Genomic DNA, 14,702 nt, shown 5'->3' on the forward strand with positions numbered 1-14,702 from the left:
GAATGTAGCCAACATCATAATCTGGCTCATTTTCAGAAGCAGATAACTTTTTTTTTTTTTTTTAATTTTCTAAAAAAAAAATTGATCATATTATTTACACCAGGTGATATCAGTCAAACCAAAGTTGCGTGGCTTTGACCAGGGAGATGAGATGTAACAAAACAGACGTATCTAAAAAAAAATAAAGCTTTATTGAAAACAACACTATGCAAAGAATAATTCACAAGCGTCAGCTCTTTTTTTTTTCAAAATGGCGTTTATCTGCTTTTGCAAATGAGCTCTTCAAATGTAGCTCTGCACATGTTCAGTTTGCATAAAACCAAAACTACTGCATTTATGACATGTTGCCGAATTGTGATTGGTTGGTTTGTCCTGATTGTCGAGTGTCTGTAGGTTTCCAAAGCCTGACTGTTTGTAAACCTACAAAGTTGGGTAAAGCACCACCACTGGGCTAACAGTGTCTCCATGGTAACAAGCAGCGACACCTGCTGCCCACTGGCACCAAAAGGACATAAACGTGTGAAATGTGGTTCGTAAGCAGCAGCAGCAGCAGCGAGCGAGACGGGGAAGGGTTTTCAGACAACACAGTCACCTGTTACAAATCCACAGCTGTGAGGACTTAATCAGTTTTTTTTGTGAGTTTGTTTGTTTGTTTGTCCGTGAAAACTGTTGACGAGTCAGCAGAAGTGCTGAGCGGCGCCTCATTAAGAAGCCGCAGCAGAACAGGCCTGCACTGCGGAGAGAGAGAGTTTGTGCTAATGTTGAATTTCATGCAATTAACTGGCGAGGGAACGGAGCTGAGCGCTATGATGAGGTTTCTCACTCAGATTTTAGTATGGAAATTGTCTCAGTTCACCCAGAATCCATGACAAATGTAGGATTGTCAAGAACCAGATACACTTCTCTGCAAAGGATGAATTTAGACATCAGAGGTGAATTGTGACTATTTCTTTTAATTTTCCCTGTGTAACTGACTTCAGACTGTTTATAGATTGAACTCTTAATTTGTAGGAGGATGATATCTTTATTAATCATCCCATAGTTTTTCATCGTCTTACATAAAAATGCTTAATTGACTTTCCATAATTGCCATGTATCTGTATATCTGTAAATGCATTGTTACTGGGAATAATTACATTGTGAGTCACCGAGATAATGCTGACCTCATGATAATGAGTATACACACACACTAGTGCATACACCACAGATGCACAGTGGCGTCTCGGTGTGTGTGTGTGTGTGTGTGTGAGTCTTCGACCTGTCAGTCACCCTGCCCTGTCTGAGGAAAACACGCTCTCAGGTGTAATAAAAACAGGAAGCCGCCTGTGCCCTTGAGCCAAGATCAGAGATTATTCGAGCCTTCCCTGTCAGATTTACAGGGTGAAGGAACACAGCGGAGATTGAATCTGCGACCGCTGTCATGCAGGATGTCTCTTAGTCGCACATTTGTATTCACACAGGTGCCTGCATGATCTCTTAATCAAATACTGCTCACCTGCTCAGGGGATGCGTGCGGCGGCAGAGATGGAGTTTGTTATCTGCCAGAAGTGATGCTTTGCCTGCCAAAAGATTATGTTTAGGCATTAGTTCAGGGAGGAAATGTACCGCCTCTTACTTCCCAATTATTCCCATTACACGTTTCCATAGAGCCACGGATTAAGGCAGACGGGGTTAAAAGGCCGGGTTGCTAGACCCCAGTTCAGGGGAAACTTCCTAATACTCGATCATTCACCTTGTGCATGGCTAAATAGAAGCAGCACAAAGGCTATTGGCTTATTTATCTGCTTTTTCCTTTTCAAATCAAGCCCATCACAGAGGACTTCAAGTTGTGTGTGTGTGTGTGTGTGTGTGTGTGTGCGCCATGACTCTCATTGTCTGTGCACTGTCCAGCTATAATGACTCTACACAACCAGACAAAGGGCTCAAGGGCAGGCTGAGCTGAGGCGTCTATATCTAACTAAACTAAAATAGACACACACACAGGCAGTAACACGGCAGCACACACACAGGTAATTGAGCAGAGCTTCATTAATATGAATGAAGACAAACTGAGAGGGCCCTGAGGTGGCCATGATTGTATTCTTGCAGTGAGGATGGATGAAACTGTTGGTGAACTCCGCCACATCCTCTCCGTTAAGAGATGCTCAGTTAGAATAAAGCCTGAGATTGATGCTTTCATCTTGTACATAGATGAGGGGAGACAGTGGAAAAGCCTCCTTTGACCTCTGAGACTGTGATTTTAAAGCTACTCTAGACTAGACTGTGCAGGAATAAGCCACAAAACCCTGTGAGAAGGTTTTATAGCACTCTGTTTCAGAGAAGTCCTGCTTATCCCTGGAAGAAATGTCTGAAAGTAATGTCACTACATGAATAAAAGATATTTCTCTACTATCAATATATATCACCATATAGCAAATACCGGCTCTGTAAATCTCATTTTAAAACCCATGTTTTATTTTTAAAGGGCTATTAAGCTTCTTTGTCCCAATTTATTTGGTATTTTTCAACATTTTTTCCTACACTTGCATATGAATATTTACTAAAATGGTTTTATTGTCGCATTCCTTGTATGTGTAAAGCAGTGCTTCATAAACCAAGTTTTTGAAAAAAAAAGAAAGAAGAAAACTCAGTAAAGTTTTGCTTATTGATTGAGATGGAAAACCTTAAAGCTCACGTTATTAATATCATTATCCTTACAATCCTCTGGGTTTCACTGATCAATATGGTTATAAGAGCAGTTGATTAAATGTATGTGAAACAGATAGCTAATGATGATAAACCCACAGAGAGCTGTCAGAGCTCTGTAAAGTGTTTCAGCTTTTATCTCACTGTTTTGTTTAGTTTTTTTTTCGGACAATAAACTTTCTTCTCACCAACACTGTTTCCACTGCAGGCAGCAATTTATCAATTAAAAAGCTCTTTAAAAAAAAAACTCCTGTGCACTTCATGTTCAAAGAGCTGACAGAGTGAATATACTTTATAGCACAGTGGCAGCTTGGTGGAGACAAAACAGATAAAAGTGAGCAAATATCAGACTTATTTACTATATTGTTAGCAAACACGTCGGCTAGGCCTGTCATAATTATTACATAATTGCCTGATCGCAGTTCTTTGAACTGACTAGCAATTATTTTCTATAATCGTTAAAATCGTTTCCATTCACCCGTATAAAAACAGCTGGATGAAACTAACAGAGATGTCATATTTCCATCACTATTTCCTCATCATTTCCCACTGTTTGAGGTTTGACTGGTGCATTTCTAGTGACATCCCATTGTTCAACATTCAAAAGCTGATGTTATTTTTTTTAAAGTTGATAAGATAAGATAGTATTGATATATTCCTTTAAAAGTCCCATAGTGGGGAAATTCACAGTGTTACAAGAAATATGATGAAATAAGACAGAAAGACACGCTTTATTTCCTTTGTATAAAAACAGTGAAACTTCAGTGATCTCCAATAGGTGCCTCCAACAAAAAAGAACAAACCAATACACATGCAATCGCTGTCACAATTTAAAAAAGAAAAATAAAGTGACAGTTTACAGTGTATGGGTCTGGTGGTTTGTGCTCTTATAGGCTAGAATAAGATACATATTTTAATAATATGTGCAATCGACATTAAATCTGATAAAACAGTAGTATGATATGATATTATACTAAGATATTATTATAACATTACAGTCTAATAGCCTAATGTTTTTTAGTATTATAATGAATTTTCTGTCCCTACAGTAAATGTTGCCAAATTTACCAGGACTTTATTAAACATTATAACTCATGTAACTTGTTTAACCTCTGAGTTACAGCAAGAGGAAATCTGCTGCCTACAACCTTATTCTTACCGTGCAAGTAAAGACTGAGACGAATATTCAACTCTGGAATAATAGCCGCCTGATAATCATACTCAATAATTTGCTCATTAAACTTTCAAGATTAGCTATTTCTGATCCACTTTCATCCACATGTCATATTAGTACATTAGTTCAATATTTTGTAGTTTTTTTCCTCGCTTGTTATCTACTCCAGTGTATCTGCCTGTCTGGAACAAATCTTCACAACAATATTAATGTCTCCACTGATTCCATGTAAAAAAAAAAAAAAAAAAGTAGATATAGACATAATAATCTGCTCTGGGTGCTGATGACCTGTAAAAACCAAACTGCCATCTTCCAATTCTATTATCTCCCATACTCATCGTAATAATCTTTGTCTATCTTTTCTCTGCCTTTCTCCCTTCTGTTAAAACCCCCAGTTGTTACTCCCTCAGCTCATATATAGTCTTGTTTTGTTACACTGTTCCTACATCGAAGCACCAGCCAGGACCCAGTAAATATTTTATTGGTACCTAATTTATACAACTAAATTACACTGTAAATTTCTGGCTGCGTTGTAAAGAGTTTTATTTATGTCAATATGATTGTTTCCACTGAAGCGCACATAAAACAGTGCTTCTTTCTTATTTCGTATTCGAGTGCATAAACTTATAGTCAGTGGAGCCGTGCCAGTAAAAACGTAACCTTCTTATTGGCACAGAGTATTCAGGTGTTAAGTGCAAACGCACCTTGAGAACATCTTCTCATAGCAGCACATTTGGCTGCAGCTCTAACATTTTAACCAGCGTTGAAGAAGAACGGCCTCTCGGGAGTCAAGAGGACGCCCGGCGGTTTTTACACTGTCAGAGCCGGCCTTTTATGTATAGTCTGTGAATTTGTCTGGATGTTGTTCTGCCGCGGCCATCTCGCTCATAACGGCTTCAACATAAAGTCGCTTTTTATATTCCCTCTCAGTGCAATGCTGCATACAGTTTACAGTATCAATCAAGTCCTAAGTGGCTATTGCTTAGCAACACAATCTCTATCTCCTCTATCTCCAGGCTCAACTTTTTTTTTTTCTCTCTATGGATACACACTCGGTTTCTGCGAACACACGCACACACACACACACACACGCATACATACTCAAGCCATTTTTGTATATGATTAGTATAATGACTGTAATTAATCAGATGCTCAGTGTGTGTCTGTCGGGGGGTTGTGCGGGGTTGGGTGGCGTTGTGAGGTGGCGGCGTTCATTTTACTTTGCTTTTTAGTGCTCGGCTCTCTCTTTAATGACCTTAGCGGGGGGACCAGAGGAGAGCAGACGACGTTACAGCCTGAACTATTCCTCACATCTTCCTGCAGCCTAATGATAATGATACAGCGAGTCCCCGTGCACCTGAGACCGGCTGATACACCCCCAATCCATTAGTCCATTAGGGAGAGTGAGGAGGGAAAAGAGGGAATAAAGAGGATGAGAGAGGGAGAGAGAGAAAGAGCAGCAATATGTTGAAATGTGCAGCAGCTCCAGTGTGTGTGTGTGTGTTTGTCTGTGTGAGCCAGATGTGTGAAAACAGAAACAAAGAAAAGCATTGATGTTGTTTACTCGAGTCTGTGTGATATTTTGCATTTTTTTTAATCGAGCTCTCTGCATTAACATCATTCGCTGCTCAGGATTTCATTATCAGCCACTGCGACGCCTTCAGCAAATTGACTCAACTTCAGCTCCTGTCATGACATTTGCCACAGTTTGTGATCCCCAGGGCGGTTGATGCAAAGCTGATGTTTTATCTGTGCAACTTTTTGAAGCTATGAAGAGGTGACTCATCCACCACACAGGGATCTCTCCTGCTTTTGTCGGAGCGAGCCCGCCTTCGTGTGTGTGTGTGTGTGTGTGTGTATATGTGTGTGTGTGCAAAGACGGTGTTTGATATTTGTTTGTGTTTTTGTGTATGACCTTGAGCGGCACTCAAGGCTGATTTGAGCTGAGTTTGAGCAGCAGCAGTCACAACAAGCCGACAGACTAAACCCGGTGATACCAGCCCGGTTTAACGCATAAGGGCTCTTGGCAGGTGGAAGAGGCTGTCAGTCAGCACAAGAGCCACGAGGTGTGTGCAGATGAGTCACACAAGTCCACTTATGCATGTGAAGGGGATTTTATTTTTATTTTTTTTAAACTTTTGTTTGTCTACTGGGTGAAAAACTATGGTCCTCGAAGTTCTGTTTTGCGCAATGACTCGTTTGTCTCAAGGCTCTTAAGATGTTTACAAAGTTTTCTGCCTCTCTGCTGCTTTGTCTCATTGAGGGCCACGATGGACTAGAGTGAACTCACTAAATAAATCAATGCTTTCTACCTCAATCCACCTGGCTAGTTTCATCACACAGAGCCCTGCAGTTGCTTAGACAGGCCCGACTAACAAATACTTCCATCAAGAGTTGATTTGTTTGTTAGACTTTTGATAAATTGCTACATGAATTGCAGGCTTAAGTAACCAGACCTTAAAAGTTATTTTTTTGTCTGAGTCGTTATCAACAATATTAAACACAGCAGCTCCTCACATTTGACAAGTTGTATCTAGAAGACTTTAAATAACATCACTCATTTATCTAATGTCTTAATAATTTCAGTCATAGCACATCTGCAAAGTAATTCTTCAGCAGAATCATTAATCGATGAATACATCATTTTGTCTGACAAGCACTGAATTAATTTGAATCATCCAAAATGATTTTTGCATTGATCAAATAATAAATCTAACTAACTCTAACTTTATAGCACTTTTGTGACCAGACTCTAAAGTTTCTTCACATAAAGAGGTCAGCTGAGGAAGTGACACCAAATATAAACTTCAGCAGCAATAAAGAGAGAAAAATGTATGTATTACTCCTGCATGCACCATCAGCAATTTATGGTCACTAATTTATAACATTTATCATACAGTATAACATATATTAGATTAGATTAGATTAGAATTAGATTCTTTTTTCTCAGAATTGGCTCAATAATACAAGAGCATGCATATTTGACCATAACAGGTTAAAAAACTTATTTCAGCCACTAAACTAAATCAGATCATACTGTATTTCTAATCCCATACCATTAATTCAAGCAACAATAATCGCAGTGCAGCAGAAAATATGCATATTGAGTAACGTGGATTTTTACATGTTTAGACAAAAGATGCACACAAAATGTGAATGTGAATATTACTGCGGGAAACCCAGAGTCCTAAGAGAAAAGCAAATAAAATGCAATTATTTTCTATGGAAACTTTAAAAGTCAGTTCACATCAAGCACAGGTGAAATTTATAGACAAGCATGCAGGTCAAAACATACACTATCGGCAAAGGGAATCGGGTAACAATCGCTTATTGATTCAATGCAAGCTACAAAAGTTATATAATTCTCTCTTATCGTCCAGGAAACTTTTAGTTTTTTAGTTTTACCAATACATGATGCAACTGTTTCTAGACGCCAGCATCATTTTTTCAGTTCCTTATATCATTTTTGTTTTGGCTTTAACGAGTTTCTGAAAGATGTTGTTTGTTCGTTTTTTGTTTTTGTTTTATGTGGAAGTAGCACATTCATCTCTTGTACATTTTGTTCGTTATATGTCACAGCGTCGTCCATCCTCATTGATCATATTGAACTTTATTATCTGTCAAAAAAAACCCACATCTGTCAGAACAGAACAGACTGTCTCAACTCTACTGTCTATTCAGTGAAAATGCATTTGTGCTTCAAAGGCTGACTTTGTGTCCTTTGGGCAATGGGCATCAAGATAAAAACCACTTTGCTCATGTTTTTTCTTTGATATCACAGTGAATGCCCATTGAATGTAATTTCTTTTTAAATATTATGGTTGAAAACATTTTGCTCGGTGCGGTTTGGGTAATTAAAAGCACCACCGGCAACTTTGTTTTTCTAAGAACTGCTTTTTTGTCATGATTTCAAAATGATCATGTTGTGTTTTACATTTTTAGGGATTTTTAACGGTGTAGGGAGTTTTGTTGAAGCAGTTGGAAACACGGTTGTGGGTGCCATGCAAATTATTCTTCTGTGTAGTATATTATGGTTGCTGCTAGGGTAATTGTATGGTAAGAAATTCTGCCTCTGCCTCTTCTCTCCCATTGTTCAAAAGACACCTTGAGGAAACACCGACTGTCTGTGAATCTGCAGGGTTTAACAGCACAGATTTCAGCCCTGTGTAGAGGAATGCTGGAAAAGTTTCCCACATGAAATCCATTTCTCAAAGATGGAAAAAGAAATCCATCTCTTCAGCCAAGAGGTGAAAATCATAGGAGAAGTGATTTAGTTGGAATCAGCCCTCCAGCCTTTGCCAGCGATGCTCTTTCTCTAATCTCACCTTGCACTCTTTTTCCCCTCAAAAGAAAATCCTCTAATTAGCTGTTTGGATACTGCAAGCTGCTTAGTGTGGTTTTTATGTGTCGCTTTTGTCTGAAAATATCAAAGTGGTTACATTGAGCTTAATGCTTTTACTTCTGATGGAGGACAACATGTTCCTGTTTGGTGTAGTGTGTTGAAAAGTGGTGGTCAGGCCACGAAGAAGTTTGTTCTCAGTTTCTAAAGAGGAGCTGTTGTGGAGATTTTGACAACAGGAACATCTGTGTTGGAGTAATGTGTGGAAAATGTGGTGTTGCGCCAGTTCCACTTAAAAGGAACCAGTTCAAAGTTCATTTCATAGAAATAAAAATTAGCTAATTCACAATTGTTCGTCTTCTCTTTTTTTTTTAAAAACGGGCTGCTACTCTTTTTCAATAAAATGTCCTTTGACCATCCATCACTACCCCCAAAGCACTGACTCTCCCAAACTAAATGAATTATTCTACCCTTGAAGAAGCAGACACGAATTGCATGTAACATTTAAAAAAAAAAGAAAAGATGTAGCCTATATGGTATGTATGATATGTTGAGATATTACTATTATTCTATGTGCTGCTGAAAGTGGAATAAAACAACATGCAGTGAAGCTATATTGTATATGGAAAAACCTCTCGGGCACAATTAGCATAAAAACATGTTTTTTTTCTGTCAAACAAACTGTCTTCAGCAACAATACATGTTTTCTGTACCGCCAGCAAACACATTATTGCTGCTGGGTCGTGTCTATGATGAAGACATCATGCCGTATCACTGGCATCCAGAGTGAACGCTGCTCACATTCACATTCATGAACTGATCCATTCAGTGAGCTCGGTTGTTGACAACACTCGGAAGAGGGCACTGTATTATTATTATTTTTTTTTTATTATTGCTATAATGCTCAGTTTACAGACTGAAATGCTTATCTTTAGGAATATTTTTCAAAACACTGGATGTATGAAAGAACATGAATTTGCTGTGGAATATTTTTTTTGGATTAATCGCTTTGTCTATTGTTTAAGATATCAGGAATTAGTGAAATGTTCTAAGGCCCAAGGTCAAGTCTTGCTTAATTCTTCTGAGCAGCGGTCCAAAACAATGTCATGGCCATTTAGAAAGAGAAGCACTGGGGAGAGCTGCACTTGTTAAAAATGACTTTACTGGAAAGAGCTGGCCACTAATTATCAGTTAATCATTGTTAACAGTGCCAAGTTGAAGGTCACCCCAGAAATGACATCTTCATTATTTCATGATGATATTTTCAAAAAGTGCAAATTTTATTGCTGTTGTCAACATTTCTGCATCATTATCGTAACATTGATCCTCATTTTATTTCCAGACATCAACATGGCAGGAGAGCCAAAACCGTACAGGCCTAAGATGGTCTCCAAGAGGCCTCTCTCATCACTGTACAGGTCCGTGTCAAATGTCTTATTATTTCTCTGTATCAGCTGGATGTCGCTTTGCCTGACCTACTTTTCTCGCTGTACCTTCTGCTGTCTGTGAAATATGTGCTCAGGATCCTCGCTGGCAGGCCAGGTGGAGCACCAGCCAGAATCCTTTTTGGAGCGAGCGATGAAAATGCCGTGTGACAGTAGCTACCAATAGCTTACCAAAACAAAAACATAAAGGCTGTTTATTTCATATTTTAAGTTGAACATTATGGGAAATTCACACATTTGCTTTCTTGATGCTAAGAATGAGCCGAGAAGATGAATATGCAGGAGCCAGTAGATGGTTATCCAGCTATAGCTAAACCATCAGCTGGGGAACATCTAACCTGCTAAATAGCCTTGCCTCTTTGTCTCTGCCTTCCAGCACCTCTTCAGTTCAGAAATGAACATGTTTAAAAAAAAACGTATGTAAAAACCAAAGTGAAAAAATGATGTGCTTTTATTGTGCCTTTGAGAGTAACACTGATGCTGAGCTTAGCTTAGCACAAAGGCTGTTACTGCTCTCACTCAAAAGAAAAATTGCTTTAACTCTTTTTTAATTGTTGTCTTAACACTCGAGTGTTTTTAAACAAACAAATATAAAATGTGCAGAGTCGGCTTGTTGTTTCTGCTTTTTTTCCCCAGTGTGTATGCTAAGCTAAGCTAAGCAGAGCTGGCTACAGCTGCACAGAAATGCGAGTTTTATCTTCTCATCATAGCAAGAAAACAAAACAGAAAAAACGTTAAACTTTTTCAGCAGAAAGTTGATCCGATATCCTCCACACAGAGTATGAACCCCTGCCCTCAAGGAAATGTTACAGAGTACTGCCCCAATGTAGGGTTAAACAGTTTAAAAATTAATTTATACCTAGGCTACATCAATAATAAAGATTTTGAATAATGTTACTACAGGGTTGTGCAATATTATCAGTTTTCCGTGGTGTTTGGTGCTGAATAATGTGCAATATATGGAATAGTTTTAGTTGTGTCTTAGTTTTCTTAGTGTAGCCTATTTTAGTAGGCTAGGGTTTTATTCTTAGCTGGTTCTCATATCATGGAGACAGCAATGTTCAGCAGCTGAGTCTAAAATCAATTTCCCTGGGGGGGGGGGGATAATAAAGTATTCTGTTTCTGAGATCACTCAGCTTAGATGTATGTATAGGTATCGCATATATTTTGATTATCACTTAGTCTTCTGGCAGGTTTTTTGTTTATTCTCTGGTAATACATACAAAAAAACATATTGCATAATTTTAATGCTGCAACATTAATAATGTCTTTGATGTTCACAGTGGCTACGAGTTTGACTATGACTACTACAGAGATGATTTCTACAGCAGGTATGTAAATAGTAAGGACAAATAAAAGTAGCAGCCAGACTGTACTTCTATCTTTTCGCTTTGTTTTAACCTTTCATATAATTTTATCACATCATTTCATAATCCCATTTCTCCGGATTTTTTGCCCTTCAGTGTAAACCCTCCATTCTCCCCATTTTCCAAGACAGCTACTCAGATGAAGATGAGTTTTTAGCAGAATAGCCCCATTTCCATCTGAGGCAAAGTAACTACATTATCATAGGCATAATGAATGTCATATTGGGGAGGTTTTTATTCCTCTCCATTGGGCTTTCTAATGATGCTTTTATCCGCATAGGCGAGTACTGAATGTCAGATAGTCCCCCGGCTGGTCATTTGCGTTGGCAAGGCAAAGAATGCATCTTCCCTCTGACATTTTCATTGGTTTGTTTACTTCCTCTGCTTTGCAATATTCCAGAGAGTCAAATCCTTTAGCTTTGAGTCATTATTGCTATTTTAGCAATTTGATATGTCATAGGCAACAGGGAACAGGATTTGATCGAATGGTTGTGGCATTGTTCAATATGTACAACCATCTTTTGCAGCATGTCTATTAGGAGCTTTGTAAGCCCTTCTTGTATCTTGTATAACAACGTCTTTACACCACAGAAATGACTGAAAACAACCAGCAACTCAATGACGCATTTTGCTGTTTGGTTTTCTCTCCCTTTCTTTTAAAAACCAGTTTCTACACTGTAATATCTTTCTATTGTTGCTGGGATTGCTACAACTTTATTTTTCATGTGTCTTCAGACTCTTTGAGTACCACGGGCGTGTGGTGCCTCCGACCCGGGCTGTGATCCCCATCAAACGTTCGCGACTAGTTGTCCCGTCTACGCGCAGAGCCAAATCTTCTTTTCCAGTCAGGGCTTGTTCTTCCTCCTCCTCCTCCTCTTCATCCTCCTCTCGAGCGCTCAATGCCGGTTCCTCCATCACAGGACCTAAATGTATGTTCCCTTTGCCCCTTTTTTCCCCCCATTTCACATTTCTACTACTGTATATGAGGAACAGATCATTTTAATCATTTTAATTTCTGTATAATTGACAATTATTGTCTCATCAGAGTGAAAACGCTCATTTGACTAACCAACAGTCTAAAACCTGAAGATGTAAAGTTATATTAGACAAAGAAAATAACTTATTTACTGTATCGTATTTCTATGTGAAAGAATCTTTAATTTATTCTTCATTGTTTTTTCCCCTGAGCCTTTCAACTTCAAGCTTCATATAGCAGCTTAATTTGCCAGTTGGCTATATTGATCTATTGATTGGTCAAAATGAATGAAGGGAGCAAACTCAAAAATGTGTCAGAGAGAACGAAGGGAAGCAGTGAATCTTGAATCTTGATATTAAGACGTAGGTACAAATGATTTCTTTTTGACATTTTGGCATTTAATCAATAATTACTCCTCATTAATTTTCTGTCGTATAACTAATTGACTGATTGGTTTGGCTCTAGACAGGTTGCAGACGAGCCAACAGTAAAAGCCGATTCCTTCTTTCTGCCACATCGCAAGACCTCAGCTGTTAGAAGTGCTCTCATCAATATATTTTTTTAACATTCACAATGGTTGTACAGACTTTGTATAATGTGAAAGGAGACTTTTTTTTTTCTCCAGCTTATTGTTTTAGTTTTACAGCAACAACTTAAATGTTTTGGCTCATTCTTGCCACTGTTATATCGTTATCAGCTTATCAGCCTTCTTCCTCCTGCAGATTGGCAGCTGACATCGAGAATTAGCGCACAACTGTAGAGAATGGAAACGCGTATATTAATAACAATTTGCTTAGGATTTGCGATACAAATTGGATAGAAACATGACTAGTGTTTGTTATTACTGCTGGGTGGCAGCCAAACAAAAGTATGATTCAGATTGTATGAAAGTTGTTCCATAGTTTGCATTGTTGACACTCTCACAGACAGCGATCAATATTCTCCTCACAACGCAGCACAGTGAAATATCACAACTTTCTCCCCCGTGCCCTTTTCACTGATTGTGCCTCAGCCACATTTCTGGCAACAAACCTAGCCTTCAAGACATTTCAGAGCGATGCAGCTCAGCAGGTGTTGTTGCTGTTATTGTGGCTGTTTCCTTATCAAACATCACATTAACTATGCTTTTTTTTTTTTTTTTTTTACTTTATTAATGTATTCTCACAGTGAAGACAGACCAGCTCCTGACAATAAAAAAGGAGCTGTCACAGATCAAAACCAAGATCGACTCACTGCTGGGAAGGCTGGAGAAGATTGAGCGGACACATCGCTCTGACGCCGGTGAGATTTGACAGAGGGGAGGGAGCAGCTGTCGGCTAGTGGGGTGTGCATGTAAACATGGGGGGAAAAGACAGAACGCACTCACCAGGTATCGAAATAAAAGATGCAGAGCGTATGAGGAAAGAGGACAAAGGAATATAGAAAGAAATAAAAAAGGCTTTATTGAGTAGCTTGCCTGGAAAAAAAAAAGAAACTCAGTTCAATAAATCTATTATGCTCTTGTGTGTTAACTACCAGTCTTTCTCCATCTCGCTCTCTTTTGCCAGAGATGCAGAGGAAACAAGAGGAGGTGTGTGAATGTCTCCATGGAGATGCAGCAGACCACTCTGGTAGAGAGGAAGCGGAGGGGACAGCCGAGGTGGAGGCGGGTGAGATGACGGATGGCGGCGAAGACGACTTTGAAGACGAAGGCGCCAGCGACATGGTGAGCAGGCCGAGTCACCATTTCCAGTCTCGGCAATGAGTGAGTGGGGTAACTGAGCTCCCCTGTCTGTGAAGTAAAAGCAAATATGCATATACAGTATGTGTGCGATGGATGTCGATTAGTAAGTGTGAATGTGTGCGTCGTTTACATTCGCTGTATGTCTTGCTGCATGTGCTGTTTTTAAAAGTCACAATCTCAGGTGTAAGTGAAATTGGCAGTTTAGGAAATTAATTACACTTGTTTACTTTTTGGTGAGGAGGTTGATGAGATGATACCACTCTTAGGTTTGTACAGTAAACTTGAAGTTGTATCCAGGATCCAGTTAGCTTAGCACAAAGACTAGAAACAAGCAGGGTTAATTATTTATTTTTTACTCTTGTGTTTTTGTACAGATTAAACAATCGAGGGGGGTATTGGTATTATGTTGGTGTTCGCTATGTCCTTAGTCTTTGTGCTAAGACCAATTTGTTAAACTATCCCTTTAAAGATAAATTGTGATTTAATGTAAACTACATTTGTTTCTCTCCTAATTTAATTAGACCAAATAGATAATCAATAGCTAGTATCTTTCCTGTTACTAGAGCTGTTTGGTATAGCACAATGCCTGCAAGATTTTTTTTTTTTTTTTTTTATGTCTATAGTGATTACAACTTCAAACTGGGTTAGGGGAATGGGGAGTTTCATAAAACTAAATGAGGAACCCGAGGAGTCATATTGTTCAGAATCTCAAAGATTTATTGCAATACATGAAACACTGAATAACTTCAGGGAGAACCAAAGCCAAATTAACAAACATAACAACCCTAACAGGAAGCAAAACCGCAATACTGAAACTAACACAAAAGAAAGGGTAACAAAGGTTACTGAACTCCCTAACAATCTCAAAATAACAGAGAAAAAAGAGTTGAGACAAAACGGCAGCTCTTCCCCTGCAGGGAGTCTTGGCCCGATTTACCAAGTACTGATCAAATTTTACAAACTAATAACAACTAATATCTGGAATTTAATTAG

General features: G+C 38.8%; 1 protein-coding gene across 4 annotated transcripts in view; it reads left to right on the forward strand.

Annotated features, from left to right (window-relative positions):
- Positions 1 to 14,702, forward strand: part of LOC311000379 (RNA-binding Raly-like protein) — a 69,073-nt gene that overhangs the window by 50,926 nt on the left and 3,445 nt on the right. For 3 of the 4 annotated variants that reach the window (XM_083991068.1, XM_083991066.1, XM_083991067.1), the window contains exons 3-7: positions 9,541 to 9,616; positions 10,927 to 10,974; positions 11,746 to 11,939; positions 13,154 to 13,267; positions 13,534 to 13,730. In XM_083991068.1, the coding sequence (XP_083847194.1) occupies positions 9,541 to 9,616; positions 10,927 to 10,974; positions 11,746 to 11,939; positions 13,154 to 13,267; positions 13,534 to 13,730 (629 nt within the window). The remainder of the gene's footprint in view (positions 1 to 9,540; positions 9,617 to 10,926; positions 10,975 to 11,745; positions 11,940 to 13,153; positions 13,268 to 13,533; positions 13,731 to 14,702) is intronic. The other variant, XM_083991069.1, reaches the window with a different exon arrangement.

The sequence above is a fragment of the Trachurus trachurus genome, assembly GCF_905171665.1.
Source record: "Trachurus trachurus genome assembly, chromosome: 17".
NCBI classification, from domain to species: domain Eukaryota; kingdom Metazoa; phylum Chordata; class Actinopteri; order Carangiformes; family Carangidae; genus Trachurus; species Trachurus trachurus.